Source organism: Eptesicus fuscus, chromosome 9 (genome assembly GCF_027574615.1).
Source record: "Eptesicus fuscus isolate TK198812 chromosome 9, DD_ASM_mEF_20220401, whole genome shotgun sequence".
Taxonomy (NCBI): Eukaryota; Metazoa; Chordata; class Mammalia; order Chiroptera; family Vespertilionidae; genus Eptesicus; species Eptesicus fuscus.
Window position 1 is genome coordinate 84,380,346 of NC_072481.1, and position 22,533 is coordinate 84,402,878.

Sequence of the window (22,533 nt, forward strand, 5' to 3'; positions counted from 1 at the left end):
AGCACGGTTTAAACAGTATTTTTGCCCCCAAAATCTCAGGTAATCAATGGAGGAAATGTTGTTTCTCTATCCATTGAGAGAATTTGTATTTCCTCAAAGGATTTTGAAGAAAAAATTCTAGATGACGTTAATGAAGTAAAAACTACCTGCATGATACGAACTGTATGAAGACCGGAACACAGTATTTTAACTAATAGCCTGCAGTCCTTAAGTGTTTAAACAAAGGATAAAACAGAGAGAAACAGATCACAGCATTCCCGCTCACAAGGCTCCAGTGACTCACAAGGCTCCAGTCACACTCAGGAGAAAATTCGAACTGCCACCACCTATCTCTCTGAGCTTGCCCTCTCCGGGCCTCCCCTGAGTGCCCCCCTCGGGGCACCTGGACTGCTTGCTGTTCTCAAGCATACCAAGCTCTTTCTTCCTCAAGCCCTAACCAAGGGTCATGCTCTCTGTAGAATGTTCTTTTCCCTGGTCTTTGAGTGGATCCCTCATGTTATTCAGATTTCTGATGTAATATTACCTCCTTAGAGAGACTTACCTGATCATTCTCTCTAAAGTAAAACACCTCTTCCCCCCAATCCTGGGCTGTTTTTCTCTAGCAATTTTTCCTCCTTAGTTTTCCTTCATCTATTTCCCCAAAATAGTATTGTGGATTCATTTCATTATTGTCTTCCACTCCCACTAGACTGTAAGCTCCCTGCGGGTAAGAACCTGTCTGGGCTGCCGAGTACTCTCCCCACAGAGAACAGTACCTGGCACATGGCAGGCGCTCAGTTGGTATTTGTTAAATGAGAAAGCTGCCCTGTGAAAGGATGGAATTCACCCCCTTTTTCTGAATGCCAACCACACGTGTCTATAAGTCTAGTGGTAAGCATATTCTAATTAATAAACTAATTAAATATTTATATTACTTATATACTATATTTAACAATGTGATGTAATGTATTAATAAAATAATGTGTAATATTAAAAATATTATTAATAATGGTAAGGATCATAAACAACCATTTATTTAGGTCTTGCTATGTGCCAAGTACTATCAACTTCTATCCACATTATCTCATTTAATCCTCATGATGACCCTAGCAGGTAGATATTGTTCGTTTCTCAATATATACTTCAGGACACCAAAATCAGAAGTTAAGAAATTTGTTAATGTCCTAACACAACTTTATCTGCCTCCAATACCCTTGTGCTTTTCTTTATATAATTAAAATTCCAGTGACCCAAACCACCTTGAAATGAATTGCAGGTAGATTTTTAAGTGTCTTACTGAACAGGACAGAAACAGGAAAGTGGGAGGACCACTTGGTATGAATTAAGCTTTCCAACTAGAGAATCAGATGACAAAAGGCCCTAACAGATGCTTTGGGAAACTATTTGAAAGCAGTAAAATGGGGTGAGACACTACTCAATGGTACTCATCAAACAAAACAGAAGGAGGGTTCAACTTTACTGGTTAGGAAGCCAAAGGAATGTTATCTAGATCTTCTGGAGGCCGAGACTCATCTTACAGATGGGAAGGCCTTTGTCTAATCCAGGCAGACTCGGAAAACAGTTTCCTGCAAAATAACGACTCTCCCATGAGTCTGTGGGACTGTTCGGAAGATCCTCGCAGTGCCGTATGCTGCACGCTTAATTTGTGTTCAGAAAGACCTTGAAAAGTCACTCGGGCTCATTTTCACTCAAAGCTAAATGAGGGAAATGGAAGCCTAGTGGATGCCAGAACCAGTATGTCAACCTCATTATGACTGCCTGGGGGTCATGTCCAGGGAGTAGGTACCACATTACATTTTGAACTGAACTGTGAGCCCTGGATCTGGAAACCACTTTTGTGGAGCAGCTATTCTCCTGTGCTTTTTGCTTAGATCATAAAAGTAGTGTTAATCCATCGAGAATTTCAGAGGAGTAAGTGGGACAAATCAAACAGATTCTGGTCCAACTTGGCCAGGAAAAAAAATAAGGACTGCGTTTTCCATCCCAGGCGTGTACTCTGGTTGGTGTCCGTCCCACTCAGGGACAGCTGTTGTCTGCACTCAGCACGTCTGAATCCTGAGGCCCCCTGGAGAGGAATTGTCCCTCACCTCTCTGTCCTTCAGAAAAGTTGCCAAAGGTGACCATTTCTGTCTTTTCCTGGGTAATGGCTTTCTCTAACAGAAATCATGAAGCTGAACCAAATGTTCTGTGCTTCACTGGAGAGAGACTGGTCTTCTTAACCAGGCTCATCACACAGCATTTTTTTTTGTTGTCGTTCCCCAGATAATAAGCGTTGGTGGGTTAATGGGCCATCTTCAGGGGAGAGGTCAGAAGGAAAAACTGCAGTGTTAGAGCTGGAGCTAGAAATGCCAACCATCAAAGAACACAGTACTCAATAGACAGTGATGATCTATAGGGCGTGCACTGGCCAGCCCCATCGGAGGGGTCACATCTAGCCTTTATCCTCAGCAAAGTCAGAGACGGTCGCTGAATGGGGCTGACACTTAATTCTGTGAGGCCCTCATGAGAAGCTGGCCAGGGAAATCCTGGTGCCTGGGCAGGGAGTTCCTTTCACTGAGGGAGAATTGTATTCTGGCTCCTTGCAGACTGACGTCGCAAGTACTTTGAACACTGAAAAGAACAAAAAAAGCAAACAGCCACACAAAAAAGGAAGGGAGGGAGGAGAGAAGGAGAGCTAGAGAGATATCAGCAGGGGTAGTTAGTAAAAAGGGGCCCGGAGACAGAAAACCTTTTGTTCCCCAGAGTTCGTTTCATGTAGAGATTGTGAGGTGAATAGCTTTCAGATGAAATGGGTTTATGAAGGAGTTGCTAGGTCACAGGAAGCACGACTTTCAGACTGCTTTGCGAATTCGATTTCTTTAAAACTTAGGTTAATCTTCAGAACTTATCTCCTTTTCCCGTTTATTTTTGGGGGCGTTGGAGTAAAGTTGGGAACGGTTCCCCCACTTTGTTTTATTTCCACCCTTTCTTTTAATGTAAGAAGAAATGATCACATTACAAGTTCTTTGTCAGGAATTTTCCTAAGTGAAGAAGTGGGCGGGGCATCTCATTACCTTGGCCCACTAGCCAATGGTGGGGCGGTATGCAAATGCCATCCGTGACCGGCCCGCCTCAGTCAAAACAGTGAGCTCAGAGGCTTTGGAGCTCAGCTCTGCGCTGCGACTGACACACCGGCCCCGGCCCGGGACGGCTCACTTTCGTTTCGCACTGCACTCGATGGGGGCGCGGACTCGCCTGTGCTTCATGCAGTCTAACTAGTGTGTAGGAAAACGGCTCAATTCACCGCTGCCGAGATGAAGTATAAGGTAAGAGAGTGCAGTGCCTTTTACATAGGTTTTGTGTGTGTGTGTGTGTGTGTGTGTGTGTGTGTGTGTGTGTGTGTGTGTTTCCTACTGTGACAACTCTGCAGAGACCTCTGTGTGCCCGAGAGAGTTTTGAGATGGGTCTCAGTCACTGAGGTTGGCATACAAGCCAGCAGGCAGGAGCCAGTCTCAGATCCACTCCCGGAGTTCACCGTACACCCGAGTCCATCTCCTCTGAAAATGCTGGAGAATTGCTCTTAGAGCCGGTCTGTCGCGGCCGCAGGAGAGCAGAGGGTGTCTGACTTGAAGCGGAGCACAGCGCGTATTAGCTCAAGCCTCCCAGCTCCCCCAGGCCTGGCCTCCACTGTCTGGGGGAGCCCGGGAGATGCAATGAGAGAGGAGTCAGCACCGCTGAGTCTCAGTCTCCTGAAGCAGTTTTCAGCCTGCGTTTTAAAGCGTTTGGTCTGGGAAGCAGTTTGCCATGTGTACTCTTGGTGGGAGAGATTACAAGCCCCAGGTACGACTATAACAGCTACTGATGAAGAATTTCGACATCCTCAAATGATGTTGGTTATAAGAACAAATGGGCGTTTGACGTTTCTGGAAAACACTTTTATTGGCAGTTGAAGGGACTGAGGGTCTGAAGGCTGAGGCCGGTTTGTGGTCCCTGAAGTCTGCAGAGTGCCGTAACACTTTGGCAGCATTTCCCCCCATGCATTTACACCATTGTTTGTGTGTTTATTCTTGGCCAAAGGATTACAACTTGCTCAGCATGTCCCATTTTAAGTCGCCCCCCCCCGCCCCCCCCCGCCCCCCCATTTAGGAGGCAAGCAGCTCCCAGGGACACTGAACCAAAGCAGATTGCAATGAATAGGGTGTGAATGTTCCTTGGAGTATAAATATTTCTATTCTAGAATAGATACAACTCCTAGTGCTTAAAAAAAAAAAAGTGCTATTATTAAAATGAGCTCTGGCCAGGTGGCTGTGCTTTGGGATTGACAATTTGTATTACCTGTCTGACCTTCAGGACCGTGCTAGCTGGGAGCTACTTTGCTTTCTCTCTGAATTATGTAGCTTCGGGCCCATCCTTTTTTAATGTGACGTTGTAAATACTTGGATCTGGCTAACAGCCACTAGCTAACCTCAGTGATAAATCTTTTGTTCAAAAGTTATAAGTCTTATCCAAAGCTCTAAATCTAAGTGGTGAAAGCCTTTGCTCATAAAATCTGAGTTACAGGTCTTGAAATTTGGAGACACAGGTATCGGTTACCACTCTACTATCAGCTTTCCATTATCTGCTTCAATAGGAAAGGTTAGAGGAATGGATAATCTTAATATTTGACTTCAAGATACAGCCAGAACCAAACCCTTCCATCTGACAGGAAAGTTCTCTTAATGCCCTTCACCCCGTACAGCCACAGTTTCCTTATTCAGAGCAATGATAGGACTTAGACGGTGCTTAGCCAGCAGCGATCTGCCCCTCCTCTCCCTGTTGCTGAGCTTTAGTTCATAAAAATTGGCTTGCAGGGGAAAAAGATAAAATATGTTCATACATTTATTACTGGAAGGTATAAATGACTGCAATTAACCATGAGCGCTGCAATCTAGAAAGTGACAAAGTCTAAAGTCACTTTTATTTCGTGACCTCCTCATATTTTGTTTTACTCTGACGGAACGGAAAGAAAACATCATAGCAACAGATGATGTAAGTTATGATTGGCATTCATGGAGAAATCCTGCCTCTCGGCGGGGTCTTACTAGTGTTGAATACCCTGCCAAGTGATGTAAATACATGATTTTTATTGGGTTGTGGACACTTTCACCAGATAAAAATACTGACTTCTCCAGCTGACCAAATGACAGATTGACACCTTGCAGTGACTACAAAATGAGCCAATAGCTGAAGCAATCTACTTTCCCTTTCTTACCAGCCTGTTTTCTCTCTAGTTAATAAGGGACAACTTGAAGGAGAGAATTTTGTAATTTTAAGTAGGAGATGACACAAAGGTGGAGGAGTGATAAATAACATTTCTTAAGACACCGTGACAATACAGCATTGTCATCTTTAATTCTCCCAATAACTCTATGAGGTGGGTATGATTATACTCATTTTCAAATGTGAAATTATGGTATAGAGAGGCTAAGTAATTTATCCAAGGCCACACAGCTAAAAAAAGTGGTGGAGCTGAGATTTGAACCAAGTCTATCTGGTCCCAGAACTTGTGACTTGAAATCACTATTCGAGAAAAAGAACCATCTGTGACTTCTCTAAAGTATCCTCTGTGACTGCTGTTTTCTTCTCCCAGGAAATGTAAGACTATTTCATTGAAACTATTCCAGCAGGTTGGAGTCTTTGTTGGTGGTGGTGGGTTTGTTTTTGTTTTGTTTTGTTTTTTTTTTTAGGCAGTATCTCCTCAAAGCAAAGTGAAATGCATGTTTCATAGTTACTTGTTTAATTTGATCCACTTAGGTAGTAAAAAGCCAGGTAATTATTAGAGTGTAAATTCCTGGATCCAGAAATTATCTTTTAAAAACTGTGTTGTGCTCTACACTGTAAGTTTAGCACAGACTTAAAAATGGTCACTGGGAGATTTGTAATCCAGCCACTATAAAATTGTGTTAAACTAGATTATCTGGTTTGGCTACTTCAGGGATCCGTCTTAACTGGACAACAACCAAACCTGCAGTCATTTTGCACTTACACACAGCTCCAGTCAGCCAGCTGTGTGTTTACAATAATCTTGAAACTGTGGAATGTAAGCTATTACTTTGGTAAACATTTTTGGTTAGCACCTACCTAGTCTACTTTTATTTCATTATATGCTTTTTATTTGTTCTTAGGAAGACCGCAGTCACTCTCATATGTACTCAGTATCCCATTTATCTTAAAGGATTCAGTCTGAGGTTCTGTGATGATAAATTATGGGGGGAGGTGTTAGTTACTAAGCGTTTTCCACAAGCCCCTCTGAATATAGAGCATGTTCTGAAGTGGGGGGAAGGGGCTGTGGTTTGCTCAGGGAAGGCTTTCCTCCTGAGGGTCTGGAGGTGGAGGTGAGTGTGGCTGCTGGCCGCCAGGAGGTGATTGAAGGGCCGGTGCTCAGCTGTGTTTGAGCAGAGGCTGGAGACCAGCCCGTTTTGTGCAGGCCCAGGCCTGGTCAGTGCTCTCAGCAGGCACTGCCTGTACGATCTCCAATGGCTGAGCAGCTTTTGTGGCTTTGCCAAATTTGTGAACACTATGTGCCTCCATTAAAATTCCAAATAATTTATCTAATCTACCATTCAACAAATTCATTCTTAAATGTTTGGACTGAAGTTAGAGAAAAAAATAACTGAGGGTCTTCGATTTAGTCAATATGGTTATTTATGATTCCCAGTTCTTTCCTTGCTTTGACCTTTTGGTTTTCATTTCTTTATTCTCTTCTAGATGATTCATTGTACCCAATTCAAATTAGAACTTCCGTCCCATACACACACTTTTAAATCTTATGTGAAATCTATAAATTTAAAAGCACTAAAAAGTGCTTTGAAAAAAATCCTCACTTAATTATTTGTCTTATTTATTTATTGAGCAAACCATTTTTGGAGCTAAATGACTTACCTACACAGAGATGAAAGTCTTTGTAGAGCTGAAGATGTTCTGATAACACCAAATGTAGCAAGTGGCACAGTGTGGAACATACCAAGATGCCTTTAGCATCCTTTCCTTGCTGGGATATACATGGGTTGTCTTCTCAGAATTCATCAGTGGCTTCCTGTCTGCACCCCTCCCCCCCAAGACTTCTAAAAACAACTTCCTCTTTACTTTTCAGTCCCCTTTGCAAATGCCCTCCCTTTTTTGCCCTCATTGGCTCTCATTTTTTCATTCAATCATTCCTTATGCTTTCCTAATAGCTGACTTCTGTAGGGCTTGCCTTCCCAGTACATGCAGACGTGACATTCTCAAAGTACATCCTCTTTTGACTCTGCTTTGGGAAATCTTGGTCTCCTGCTGCTCCCTGATCATTTGCCCCTGTCTCCTTTCCGTCTATGTGACTTGGTTGGTCTGTCACTTCCCACAGGTCAAGTCTCCTCATCCATCCTCCTCTCTATGAAGCAATCAAAAGCCCAAACCTTTGTCTCCTTGACTGTCCTATAATCCCCACAATGGGCTTTTTCACCTCTGCCCTACCTTGTTAGCACTACCTAACTTATTAAACCCTTTCCATCAAATCACTATCTAAATGATACCTGTAACTCACATAGGTTACCCACTGGAGCTGTCTGTCCAGCTTTTTCTTTTCTTTTTTTTTTTTTTGGTATCCTAACTGGGTATCAAACCAGTGACCTTTCAGTGCACAGGACAGCGCTCAACCAACTGAGCCACACTGGCCAGCGTCAGCTTTTCCTTTTTTGACAATCAGTGTTATTTTATTTTAGTTTCAGGTGTAGGGGACTATCCAGCTTTAAGTAAGCCCCATTGAACACAAATAAAGAAATAAAGGGTGACCTTTGTTCGTATGTAGAGGCAGGTTGATAAGTCGCTGAATAAAAAGTATGATCTAGGACCTGTTGCCTTGAGGCAGCAGGGCCTTGGTCTTGTATATTCTTGTAGTAAAGACAAGATAGAGTGTGGGCTTTGGAGGAAGACGTTACTTCTTGTGATTTAATGCTCTGTACCCTTGGGCAAGTTAAGCTCTCTGAGCCTCGGTTTTCTTATCTGAAAATAGAGATATTAGCTGCCTCATTCTATTGTTCTAAGGCCTAAACAAGAGAATATATGAATATAAAATACTTACTATGACTCCTGGCGTGTAGTATGTAGACAATGCCAGTCGACTCCAGCTCTCCTCATACAGTAGATGTTCAATAGATGTTGAAAGAATAGTGTGGACTCAAGACTTGGTGATAGGATTATGTCAAATCCCAGTTACTAGGTTAAGATGGTTGAGTATTGTTGAGTATTCCATTGGCTTGGATGTGTAGTGTAGAAACACAAATGCCACACATAGAAAATTATCAGCACACTTATGCACCCTCTTAGTAATATATTAATGACTTGGTATCTTCACTGCTATTAATAACATTTGATCTTCCTGTAATTACAGGACCTTGATCATAGTACATACTCAACAAATATTGAATTACATAAAATACTTATACAAATAGCCACTAAAAAATGTCTTAAGGCTGTATGGCATAGTGGAAAGAACATGGGCTTAATTGCAAATACCACTTTGGTTACTTTCTAACAATAGACAGGCAAGCTACTTCAGCCTCTGTTTCCTCATTTATAAAAATGGGATTTATCTAATACATGTCTTATCAGATAGTTGTAAGGAAATAAGATATGAAAATCTTTTTCAGCTTTTAGCACATAGTAGGCATTTTAAAATAGTAGCTATTATGGTGCATTATAAGATATATATACAAGCATTCTATAGATAAAAATTTAAGAGGAAACATCACAAGAATTGTTTTCCCAAAACAAAAATATTAGTGAGGAAAAGAAAAAATCATCACTTTAAAAAAAATCAAAGGTGAAATGCAAAGGTGGTGAGTTGCTGGCTACAGAAATTCATGGTAAACTATATCCCTTATCCTATCACAGTCAACTAGTGTGAGTTTATGGAAAGTAAGAGGTCTTGGTTATCTATTTTTAGATCCCTTTTAGGGTTAGAAAGAAACCTGAACAAATTGGTTTCAAATGCCAGTCGCTGGGACCATAGCATTGCTGTGCAGTAACATATAGACTTAATTATCAAGCCTCCTTGCCAAGATAAACAAACAGGGCCACTGGGAAGAAATACTACATTTCCAACTTAAAATGCCAGAGAAGAGCTGCTGGTTTCCTAGGCAATGGATGATTGCAAAAACAATGAGCTTGGAAAGGGGACCCCTCCCCCCAAAAAACTGTTTATACTTTGTCAACAACACCCCCTCCATCTTATTTACTTTGAACATTCCAGCCATCTCCCTGCGGTAATTCGTACTGGTTAATGAGGACTCTGCACGCCAGGGGAACGTGACAGCTCCCTGCAAGTCTGTCTTCCCCGGGAATCTTCATTTCTAGATAAATGGCCTTGCTGGTGACCTTTTCCACCCTCCACTAGAACGTAGTTTTAGAGGGCAATTGATGCAGGTAGATTGAGGCCTGGACTTTAAGGAAGACAACAGGCACTCTAGAAAAGGTGAGTAGTGATGGCGTCTGGCAGTGGTTTTTCCTGGTTAAGGTAGGGGGTAGGGCAGCTGATTATGCAGATATTAAAATCACCAGAGGAATGTTTTCAGTATATGCCTGGGCCCCACCATAGGCTGCTAAACGCCACTTTATTCTTTAAAAAGAGCTAGTCCCTTCCCCCCTCCCACCTCCCCAACCATTAATGGTGCTAAATAGTGTTGAAGTAGGTGGCTCATGATTCTTAATTCAAACGCTGGGGCCACTGATTTAGGGGTGTCTTATTTCTTTGTAAATCTTGGTGTATATGCTGCAAATGAGAACTCCTCCTGATAGTTCTAATATGTCAAGGTCATCGTTATGTTACCAAAAAGGTTCCTTATGTGGAATGTTGATGTTTATGCTTACCAGAAATAAAGATTGAGCAACCATGAATATGTAGAAGTGCAAGCATTGCACAAAAACATTTGATAGCTCCTTTAGAATTTAATTCCTTTCTTTACTCTTCATGTGTGTGGGGGGAGGATTATTTGTGAAACTTAATAGAAAGTTGCAGCAACCAAAAGGCATATAAGGTTAAGATTTGAACCAGATCTTTCTATTTATTAAAGCAATATGTATTTAGGCCAGATGATGTGTCATTCATTTTCCCCCAATTTCTTTTAGTTATGTGGAAACCCTATGCTATCGCTTTTGTGAATTAGCCTTAATCTCATTGATTTGTGGTAGTCAGTTTGAAACTTAGTGTTTCACCCCATCCCATCCCCCAAGAAATGTGGCTGAATCCTGTAGGCTTTTCTGTCCCCAGACTCTGCACTACACTGAAAGAATGAGCTTGGATACCCCAGGCCCCCAGCTCCCAACCCCCAATATTCATAAGAAGCACGCTGGGAAGGCGGTAAAGTGGACTTCCAGACACTCCAGGCTTCTTGGCATTCAGAGTCTTTAGTATCTAACAGTACGTTAGTAATCTGTCAATGAGTTTTTTGGGGTGTGTGTGTGTGTGTGTGTTACTAATCTTTTGTGGTGTGACTTAGAGTTTGGCAGGAAATGAATTGATGGACCAGCAGGATTTCAGTACTACCACAACATTATTGGCATAGAATCATTTTGAGGTCCTCTTTCCCTTGAGTGCTCCCCTGGGATAGAACTTCCATGTTATTTTTTGATTCTCCAACCTTTTCACTCAGAGCTAAGTGTGATGAACACACCCCTTGAATGGGGGTCAGGAGAGACAACAATAGGAATACAATTAGCCCAACAGCATTCTTTCTCTTAATAACCCCATTCACAGTGAAGCTGCGATTGTACACAGTCTCAGAGAGGCCCACATGCCTTTGGAATATATCTCATTTCCTTGTGAAGATCATCTTGTCATTTAGAGAACGTGTCGGTTGACTGAATCAAAGACTCTTATCAGTACCTACCTTTTTTTCTCTCAAATCCTAAATTCAACCAAGGCAGACCTGTTAGCAAGATATGTACTTGCACACCTATCTTTTATTTGTAGTTTAAAATATATGTAATTGCTGTGGGTATGTATCCATGTCTCAAAACCCTAAAAATGGGACATATGGTCTGACAATGGGAAGGATATTTGACACTGGGACTGTCTTGGGAAGTTGAGGAACACATGGTCACTCTAGACCATCAACATGAGCTGCTCCGGCCATTAGTCACTGTCAAGAGCGTTATCTCTTCTCCCTTATGTTAGCCTCTTGACAGCTTCTTTTATCTAAGAAGCTTTTTTAAAAAGTGGATGCAAGCACATTTTTTTACATTTACTTGTAAGTGACAAGGTGGTCCTTTTCTTGTTTCTTGCAGAAATAGGCATCGTTGGAAATGATGGAAAGCCTGCTTTGCAACGTGGGCTTGTGCAGAGAGCACCTGAGAGCATTAAGCAGCAGGGGATTGTATTTCAGTTGTTCTGGTTTCAAACCTGGCGAGGTAGCTCTGAGCCTCATAGCCTGCAGCGTCTGCCCGAGCCTCCTGCTCCCTTATTAAGATCTTAATTACAGACGCAGCTTACTTCATTGCTGGAGGGAAAGAATTTAGTTTCTCTGAACTGTGTCTGTTTTTTGGTGTGGCAGGTGTAATCATGATGAGATCATTGCTGGTTTATTTTCTTTTCCTGGAGGAATTTTTTTTTTTTTGAGGAGGAGGAATACAGTTCTTAAGACAATTTCATGAGCTCATAATAGTGCAGTAATAACTGTGCTGTGATTTTATAGAGACCCTTTCTTATGAAGAAATCAGAGCGTTTTGCATATATAATTTCATGTCTCCTCCTAATATTATTATAAAGAACATGTTCATTATCCCCATTTTGAAGATGGGGAAACAGAGGCACAAAAGGCAGTGTGATTTTGTTGTCATTAGTCTTCCAATATGAGGACCACGACTTGGCTCTGTTAATTCAGTTTAGTGTCCATTCCTCGGTCCAGGGTTTCTCGTCATCGGCACCAGGGACATTTGGGGCTGGGTAAGTCTTTGTTGTGGGGGACTGTCCTGTGTCTTGCAGGGTGTTTGCCAGTGTCCCTGGCCTCTGCCCACTAGCTACCACACACACACACACACACACACACACACACACACACACCAAAAATGTCTCCTAACATTGCCAAATGTCACCTGGGAAGACAAAATCCCTTCTAGTTAAGAATCACTGGCCTAATCTCCCCGACTTTCCTCTGCTTAAAAATAGTTGCCTTACTGGTTTGATGTGATAGAAGCACAAAAATACAATCGTAGAACTGTTTGCCATAATCTTATCATGACCAAGGCTGAGCTTTATGTAACAGGACCTAACCAAAAGGAAACTTCCCCTTATATGCTTAGCACCAATTTGTTGAGCAAATACCACAAAATATTAAGAAGCAAGAGGTTTCCCTCAGGTCACATGTAAAACCATCAGGCCACAGGAAGACAGAGTTCAGAGAATTAAGTTTGCCATAGAGACAGTCTGATATATATATATAATTGTCCACATAATGCATTTAGAACTGGACCTTAAAGAAAGCTATTTTATTCCCATAAACTGGTGTTTATCTACATGTGGGAGCTTATCTGTATACCTAGCCATTGAACAATGCGTTTGGAGATTTTTCCTATTCCATTTGCTCCTATCATCTTTCTCTCTCTTGTAGTTGAGAAGCTGCAGTATCTAAAATTCTTTCTTGAAACACCTCTGCAGTTGCAATGGTGACAGCATATGATTGCAACACCCTCCTAGCCACGTGTGCTGATCCATGTTTTAAAACTCTGAGGACCTCACAAGTGGGATACTAGCAATCAGGCCCCAAACCTAGGTCAAGGGATATCTGAAAGAGTTCCAGTGAGCGTGGGCATCCAAGTTGCATCAGTTGGGTTCTGGCTGGGAGACAGGCAACAGTTGCCAGGATGTGTATGTATTTGTACTGGTATTGTATTTAGATATTGCTACTGTATCATATTATCTTATATAATAAAAGGCCAGGACCATAAGCGTAATGACCAGAACGACGGCTTGACCAGTTGCCATGAGGTGCATTGACCACCGCTCGGTCCCTCTCCTGCCCCGCCCCCCATCCCTGATCGCAGCATGGCAAACGGAGGGGTAGAGGGTGGCAGTGGGCGAGCATCCTGGAGTGTTGTGGGGTGGCAGGGCAGCGAGCATTGCAGAGCATTGCGGGGTGGGTTGTGGGGCGTCGAGGGGCAGCAGACAGCCCTGATCGCAGGCTAGGCCTAGGGATCCTACTCGCACACAATTTTGTGCACTGAGCCGCTAGTATTTAGATATAAATTAAGACCTTGGGGGCTGCATACCTTGGTGCAAATACTTTATTAGGTGTTATAACTTGTATGTTTTGACTTTTGAGAAATGATGTGAGTTTTGAAAATATACTCTACTATAATGGAATGGAGTCTCCTATTCCTTTATACAATTCTCATTTTGCTCCCCTAAGTACCTGGAGGTTGGAGGGATTTGTCTAGACAGGCAGATAGATGTGATCTGGTGCCAACACTGTCATGTTGGCTGAAATCCAGATGGTTGTTTTATTGTTAATAAAACCTATCTTTTGGGTGAGTGGGTGTCAGGCCTTCATCATTATATGGCGCCTGTCAGATTTATCTAGGGACAGAACCCTGAAAAGAGTTTGTGCCTGCCCCATGTTTTTGATCCTTTGCCAATAAGCTATGCTTAAATCTATCAAAACCAGGCAATCTGGGACAAATGCTTATAAATTCCAAGGCTTACTAGCAACAGAACTAAATTCTAAGATGGAAAAGGTTCTCAAGAAGCACATCCTGGTCCAGTGGAAAAAATCCTAGGTTAAGAGGGGACCCAGATGCTATTTCTGGCAGCTAATCTAATAGAAGACCCTCTGGGTTATAAAACAAGAAGATTGGGTTAAAATTATCTCTAAGATCCCTTCTTAGTCTGAAATTCTACTCTAGTTGGTGCTGGTCAAGTTGCGGGTAACTTCTGGTTCTAATACTCACAGAAACCTCAGTATCTGTCCACCTTCTTTAAGACACTCAGGAGTTGCTCAGATCAATCTCAAAGACCACAGCAGAGTGGGAAATTGAGCTCTTAAAGATATACACATTATTTATGATCATTAGACTTGTAATAAAAATGCTAATTTATTTTTCTCAAATACTTTCATTAATCAAATTCATCCTTCATGACTGACCAAGAAATAATAGAAGGGGACTGTGATGTCACACATATACACTCACACATGCATACCAACCTACCAGTCCATTTGTCATTGTTTTTATATGAAAGAGAGAATTTGCTCTGGGCTTTTGTTGGTTTCCTGATAAACAAATCTCAGCATATAAATGTTTCTGTCCTCTATCAACCTTAAATCAAGGGAGAATAGATGACATTAGTTCCAGGGCGGGAAAGGAAAGGAACCCAGCATTGGAAGAAACACTTTTTAAATCTCACATCTCTGCTGTCTATATCACGTTACCAAATCTGGCCAGACAGATATTTCTGAGATCTAAATATCTAAATTTACAAAGAACATCAGATCTTCTCACAAACTCTTAAGAAGCAGTGTCACTTGGGCATATGAACCACCAAAGTGATGCTGGGTTCTGAATGATCCCTCATTGAATAGAAATAGGTCAACATGGAAGAGATGTTAGCTTCCCAAACGTGGGAGCCTTAGGGGCCACCACACAGGGCGCACTCCGTCCGTGCATGTGGGGGCTGCTGCATGTGCAAGTGTTTTGGAGAGGCAACTGTCTGATGTCACATTCTTAAAGTATCTCCCACTCAAAAATGCACAAAGAGAATGCTATGGATACAGTTCACAAGGTGGAAAAGCTAAGAAAACTTAAGGACTTGTGGCAGAGTAAATGACATGAAGAATCAGAGAGGGTCCAAGGTACTCAGATAAACTTTGTATCCATCATAGCGATTTTAGAAGCACTTTCCAGAAAATAAAAATCATTGCCTGAAATGTGGTCTAGGTGCCAGAACTGTCTTTGGTGGCAGTATTGGATGCTCCTCACGTGATCAGCAGCACAAGGGACTCATGGGGCCAAAGAGAATTCTGCTGCTGCCTTTCTGTGACTAGTTCAGATCACATGACGAAAGTGTGTCAAATTGCAGTTGATAAATATTGCTGAGAAACCACTTGGATGTGCTGTGTATCACATCTTCTAACTCCTCAACTTGAAAGCTTTGTGTCTACTAATTAACAATCTCAAGAAAATTGGTAATTCGACATCCCAGATCATCCAATGAAAGAACCCAGGTGTAAACCAAATATTCCAAGAAGCGAAATCCAGACACTTGTAGATATCCATATGTTCTGATCACGGCTGTTTTCTTCTTTTGGGAAATCCTACTTCCCGATACCCTAAAGGTGATGGTGGGCGGAAGTAGTTTGATGACCCTCAGCCTGAAGCTGACTTTTGTCAGCAGGCACAAAAGCACACAAACCTTTCTCTTTCCCTGTGTCCTCAAACTAACCTTGATGCTCATCCTTCAGCCACTTCCTTTAGAACTGATTTCCTTGACGATGGCCATTTCCTTCTGTACTGTGTCTGTTTCTCACGATCTGGCCTGCACAAAGTGTGTGTGTGTGTGTGTGTGTGTGTGTGTGTGTGTGTGTGTGTGTGTGTTGCATGCCACGCCAGATCCCAAGGCTAAAGTTTAGGGGGTTGGGTACAGGAAAGTCATGTTGAGAATGTGGAAGCCCTGAGGCTGTGGCAGGAGCTCCTGTATGATAAATATAGAATAAAGTAAAAATAATAAGAGGAAGTTGGGCCATTGATGATGCTATCAGTGCTAGTGGGGTGACACACCAGTCATTGTGTCTAATTTCTCTTCAAAGAACAGCATGAATGGTCATGGAAATTATTAGTCACACCTCTCTGTATTTGGAATAGCAGATAATTTCCCTGGCAGTGGGAGTAATAAGCTTTCTTGACATTTCGATAGCAGTGGGGGGAAAAAGGCAGGGAAGAGTCAGGGATGATGTGGGAGTTACCATGTGACCTACAGCTCTCTGTACCCGCTGTTCTGGCTAGTTGTATAGTATTTTCTTCCCACTCCTTAGGCATAGCTTGGGAACCAGGAACAGCAGAAACCAAATGTTCTGGCAAAGTATGAATGTGCTCAGTCACCTGCTGCCAGATGTGGGTTGCTACATTTAAGGGAGAAAGGCTCTTATAGAAAACATTGTATTTAATCTGGCTGGGATGGTCAGTTCCTCTTGGCCTTCCTGTTTGTTCAGTGGTTGTGGACACTAGATTCAGGCTCCCCATCTACTTCACTATCCTGTTTTAATAGGGAGGGGCAGGCAATTTCCTGCTTGCTGTCTCCCACATTCTCTGGCTGTGAAGCTTGGTGACTTGGACACACCACTTACCTCTCTGTCCTATTAGTTTACCTTCCCATGTCCATCTGAAACTTTTGACCAAATATCATGCTGATTTCTCTAGAAAAGAATTTTACCCTCTCTGTAGAGAACCAAGAAATCCGAGTCCAGAATCAATTTCAATTTAGACATCTAATGAGTGTATATTTTGTTTCAGACACTGGGCTATAAAGTCCTGAAAATGCCAAAGCAATAAGACAGTCTCCCTGGACTTTAAGGAGCTCCCAATCCATTCCAGAAAACTGGGAAGAGACACGATTAGATAGGTTTTGTCAAGATAACTTCCACATGGTTATGTGGAAGATAGATTTGAGGTGGGAAGACCACCTCAAATGCAAGAAAATCATTGGGAAGCAATTGCCTTACTCCCCCCAAAAGTTGCTGAGGTCCTGAACTAGGAGTGGCAGTGAGAGGGGGGAAGAGGGTTCAAGCTGACTGGGTGTCAGGTTGTGAAGACACTCAGAAAACCTCTGAGACCACTATCCTGGCAGCTTCATGCATAATGTTACCTGAGACAGGTAAAGCAGGAGAAAGGGATTTTTGCACTTGTTAATTTTGAAATAAAGAACCCATTTGACAATTGGAAATGTGGGATTGGCATGCAGGACAAATATCTGGGCTGGAACTCTGGGTCTGAGTGCTATCTGTGTTTAGATACCACCACAATGGATGTAATTGCCTATAGGGAGCAAGACAAGTGCCAAGGAGACATCTCTTTGGAACATAATCACTTAAGAAATGAGCCAGTTTTTTGTTTTTGTTTTGTTTTTGTTTTGTTTTTTTAGTCTGTGAATGAAAAGGAAGATGAGTGGTCATGAGAACAAGAGAAGAAAGAGAAGTAGAAAGTGGTAACATAGAAGCCAGAATAGTTTCAAGAAATATTGGGATGGGGATCCGTGTGAGAGGCTGCTACAGTTAGGGTTCCCTCAAATAGGATTTATGACCCTAAAGGCCAATTAGAATCCTGATTAGAGCCACAATTTCTGTAGCATATATATTTGACTTGATTAAATACTGTCCTAATTCTGGAGCTGGAGACAGAAAGCCTGAATTCTTGTCCCAGCTCCATGACCTTCTTGCCAGGTGACTTTGGCAAATCATTAACTTCTTGAGCCTTATTTTTCTCATTTATAAAGTGACAGAGTTTGACTATAATTGTTTAAAGCTCCTTTGGCTTTCAAGTTCTGTGCCCAACTGTTTGGTGCTTTGCCAAAGCTCAAGCTGCACTGCTAACTGCCGGTCTCTGGAGGCTAACCATCCAACTAGATAGAGAATTATATAGCTCTCTTATCTCTCCTTGGTTTGTTTCTGTGTTGACCTTGCCTGCCATGGAGATAAATATGGGGGCGAGTGGGGGTGAGAAAGAGTAGATCTGCCTTTCCTGGGTTTTTCTAAGATACTCAGATAACCCTCTCTGACTCTGTGGTCTTAAGGACTCATACCTTTGCACTGAAGGAGAGAGTTCCCCCACCTTCGCCTAGGTAGCAGAATTAACTCTTAATTCACCTATTTACTAGTATATGCTCTTTTGAATGAGATGACTTGTGTTCCAGCCGAAGTTAATTTTGCTGTTATCATCTTACTGAACTCCTGCCCTAGCACACCAAGTATTTTCAAAAGCCAAGCCCTTATCCATGTTCCCTCCCTTTTTGAGGGGTCGTACTCTGCTACAATCTAATAATACTTATTCAGAATTTGCCCAGTAATATCATTAGTATTTATAGTAGTATTTTGCCTTAGCAGATCTCCTGAATGCAACAAGAGGTTTCATTATTGCTGCTTGTAGGCAGATACTCAACAAGAGGTTGCAATGCCTAGAACTCATTATTAATTCAAAGCATCATTGTTTTAAGAGATGGTTCTCCTAAATGTAACTGTGAGCAAGGGAATCCCATGGCAGGGCCAACTCTCGAAGCCTCAACTTACTTACTTATTCATGCTGATTAAGTCCGTAGTCTTCTGCCTTTATACTGTTTTCTGTTTCTTTTCTTTCTTTGCTTTGAAGCCAATATAATTGCACAGCTATCCACCCTCAGTTCCCATAGAACTGGTCCCTCCTCTTTATCACTTCTGATTTCATCTTGGGGCCTCCTTACCAGCCATTCCCAGTTGTTGAATGGGTCCTGGAAAAAGGAACAGAGCCTCAGGGTCAGCTCTCTCCCTGTTCTATAATTTCAGTACATTCTGGGGAAGTAATTTTCCTCAAATCATTTTGGTACAAACAACCAGAATCCTGTCTTCTGTAATCTATGACTTTTCTTTTAAACTACAGAACATCCAAAAGATGGAAGAAGAGAAACAGAAGAGATATTAAGATTAGGACACATTCTTAAATGGCTCCTCAAAGCAGAATAGAATGATGCACGATCCTGTCTTTATTATATGAACTTTTAATTGTTGAAAGGAACCCAAAGCTTCCTAGAATATAAATACTAAGTAAAGTGTTCACCTGGAACACAAACCCCTTAGTTTCCCTTTGGCTTCCCTCACTGCTCACCTGGGTACATTGACTTCCTGGAGCTCAAAACTTTCAGGAACAGACTTTAACCTTATCCTTAAAGAGCATCACTAGGCTTCCTGGTACTGACCACTATGGCCTTATATCCTTCCCTTAGGTTAAGTAGTTGTACAGACTAAGAGGAGTTTGGTGAACAGAGTAAAAGTAGGACCCCATCCCAACCACCGACCAGAGGAGAGATCCCTTACAGAGCACGGCCGCTCCATAGTGGAGAACCAGCACACAGAGCAAGGCCTGCGGCTCTGGGGCACAGTACGGGGGGAGATGATTAATGTGTGTCAGTTATAAAGGAATGCAAAGCATGAAGCTCAAAGATCAAGTCCACATTTCTAGAGAAGAAAACAGGGCACAGAAGTCCAAACAACAACCTCAAATTCCACTGTTGTGTAAAGTCCCAAACATGTTCCATCCCTTCGGCAGCCCTTCCTCCCACAAATGGTCATCATCGCAGCAATTTCTTGTGCATCCAGACATTTTAGTGGAGCTCTAGAGGGATCACTTTTAGTTTTCTGAGTGCTTGTAGTGAATTTACAACGCTCCCCGACTCCTCTGTGTGCTGGGAAGGAGCAGGCATGTGGTGATGGCTGCCATCATGCTGCGAAGCATTACTAACGCCAAGAAATGAAATCTTTGGAGCCTTTGAAAGGCTTCCAAGAATGTCAGCACGTACCGCCTGCCCACTCTCTGCTGAATGCCTACTTTGGCCGTCTGCTTAGTACTGAATGTACCAGACAGGCCTTCATACAAAGAGAGAAAGTGTTTTGGACCCCTGAAAGGGAAAGGCACAGCCTTTCTGATGTGAATGGCAAGACTCAAGGAAATAGTGGCCGGGTGAGGAGGGGCCTTCAGCAAAGGTAGGAATAAAAGACCAAAAGAGAAAGAAATGGTATCTACCTTCGTGAGAGACCTTCTTTGTAGCTCCCCGCCATCTAATCTGGAGATGCAAATACTGTCACACTGCGCCAGGCTTGATGGATCGTGGAAAAATGCTTGCTTGGAGATTCTCCCGTATCCAAGGACCTTGTGATCAACGGAGAATAAGAATTTGTAAGCCCTGCCAAGGCATGTATAAGTGTACTTTTGTTTCCATTTTAACTCCGAATATAAATGCCACTCATACTGTTTGTTTTTAGGGATGTTCTTCAACTCTTTCTGAAAAAAATTGAGAAATGTCGGTTGTCGTACATCTGAATATCTTAGACTATTTTATATCCTAAGCTGGCTTTAGGAGAGGAAGAAAAATGTTTTGTATAGGCAACCATTCTCTGACTCCTTAACAGTGCTGCTTATAATTCCTTGGCACGGCATCGGCTGCGAGAGGAAAGAACTCTTGTGGTGTTCTGAGCCTTTCCAAGGAGGCAGTCTGATGTCATTGGTGGCAGACGCAGAATGTATGTATCTGTCTTTTGTCTGCACCATCTGTTTTTCTCCTTACAGGCGATCGTTTAGATTTATTCTTCTCTTCTTTCCAGGAGGTGTGCCTCTCCATAGGAGCATGGACTTTAGGTGTTGAAGGGACTAAGCTAATATTTCTAACATGATTTCCCTCTGTTCTTTCCTCCCCAGAATCTTATGGCAAAAGCCTTATATGACAATGTCCCAGAGTGTGCTGAGGAACTGGCCTTCCGCAAGGGAGACATCCTGACTGTCATAGAGCAGAACACAGGAGGACTGGAAGGATGGTGGCTCTGCTCCTTACACGGTCGGCAAGGGATTGTCCCAGGCAACCGGGTGAAGCTTCTCATTGGGCCCATACAGGAGACCTCCTCCAGTCAGGACCAGCCTACTGCTGGACTGATGCACCAGACCTTTGGCCAACAGAAGCTCTATCAAGTGCCAAACCCACAGGGTGCTCCTCGAGACATCATCTACCAAGTACCACCTTCCTACCAAAATCAGGGAATTTATCAAGTACCCACTGGCCATGGTACCCAGGAACAAGATGTGTATCAAGTACCACCATCAGTGCAAAGAGGCATTGGAGGGGCTAATGGTCCCCACTTGAGTAAAAAGGTGAGTGAGCAACTGACTGGATTTTTATTCCAATTTATTTTTTCCATTGCACTTAGAGCAATAGAAATGTTCCCAAAATAAGAACTTGACCCTTCCAAGAGGTAAGTATACCTAAATACCCTAGCTCAGCATTATTTTTGCATCATTTTTTTTTCATTCATTGGTCAGCAAAACTTTCTTGAATTCCTACTATGTGCCAACTATTGTTGATCCAAAGGCATCTTGGATTCCTGTGCCATTCCAGGGCATACTGGATCATTAAGTTGTTTCCATCTTTCTGATAGATCTGCTTTTAGACCTAGGTTCTGCTCTCAAATAGTTTCCAGTCTTTCTGTTTCTTCCCTAAGGGTACAAGGCACCAAAATTTGTATAAGCACAGTGAGGCAGCAAGGACCCTCCTTTCACCAAAAGCTGAGTCACGACCCCATTGGCCTGGCACACAAAGAGCCCACTAGAAGTAGGGGAAGCAAGGAAGCTGGGAGTGGGTTATGCCAACCAACTTGTTCTGCAGAGTTACTGGCTTATAGTTTGATTCATTTAAAACACAGAGATACTTGTATTTAGAAAGGAGTCATCCTCTTATCTTCCAAGTAATTCCTATAATAATGCCTGAGCCAATGGGTGAAAAGAGTGGAGCTAGGATATGTAGAAAGGCATCATGTTAAAAAGAAAAGAAAGGGAAGGAATTAACTCTCCAGCACTTTATATAATTCCAATGCCATAACAATTTGAGATAAATAGAAAATAGTTAACGGAATGACTTTTAAGCATCTAGTATAGTTTTTGTTCTTATGATGCAGTGACTTATTAAAAAGTGAGCCAAACCTTCACAATGCTTACATTGTAGTGTGTGACATAAGCAGACGCTGCACTGTCAGTGCTGGGAAGAAAATGATGTCAGTGAGCTTATGGGGGTAACAGCCAACACCAAGATGCTGCTGCTGCTTACGGGTTAGAGGGAGGGCTTTTCTCTTTTGTTTACTGGCGAATTCCAAAGGTCTGCAGGGGTCCAGTGAGGTTGGCATTAAGAATGGGCAGATTCAATGGAATAAGAAAAGACCTGTGAATTACAAGAGGAAAGATGCAGCTCTCTATGCCAAAAAGATCTTGTTGACTCTTAGAACACTACCGGCTCAGGTGTCCTGCCTCAAGAAAATCTAATTCAAAGTCTGAATTTACAAATCCATATAAATTAGAGAATATCTGTTTGCATGATAATGGAATCCTCTGTTGAAAACAATAGGGGGGATTTACTGTTGGATTTCTTAAATAACAAAGCCACAAATGAATCCTAGTCACCTTCTACACGTGAAGTCTGTCTTACAAAACACTTCTCAAGAACACGTGCTGCCTAAGCCCGGTGGGTGGTGGGTGTACATTAGGAGGAATTCCTCACGAAGTGGTGAACAGCTTTCTGACTGGCGTTGCCCGAGACAGTGATTCCTGTCTGCAGAGGATAGACTGGCCATGACCTTTCAAAGTCATTACCCCTTGGACGTCAGATTCAGAGGGAAAGCCAAACCAGGCTCTGTCTCCAGAGGAGAACAAGAACAGTTGAAAGGTGTAACTATAAATAAATAACTTCTCTCATTCTTAGCGCTGGTTGTTTGCACCTTAAAAATAGCTCTCCCTTCATCCGAGCCTGTGCGAGGCAGACAGGGGAGA

General features: G+C 42.4%; 1 protein-coding gene across 2 annotated transcripts in view; it reads left to right on the plus strand.

The window, feature by feature from the left end:
- Positions 1-3,150: 3,150 nt before the first annotated feature.
- The window catches only part of NEDD9 (neural precursor cell expressed, developmentally down-regulated 9), a 43,560-nt gene continuing 24,177 nt past the window's right edge, over positions 3,151-22,533 (plus strand). For both annotated transcript variants that reach the window (XM_008146113.3, XM_028152428.2), the window contains exons 1-2: positions 3,151-3,305; positions 20,422-20,868. In XM_008146113.3, coding sequence (XP_008144335.2) covers positions 3,294-3,305; positions 20,422-20,868 — 459 coding nt within the window. In that variant the 5' untranslated portion in view covers positions 3,151-3,293. The remainder of the gene's footprint in view (positions 3,306-20,421; positions 20,869-22,533) is intronic.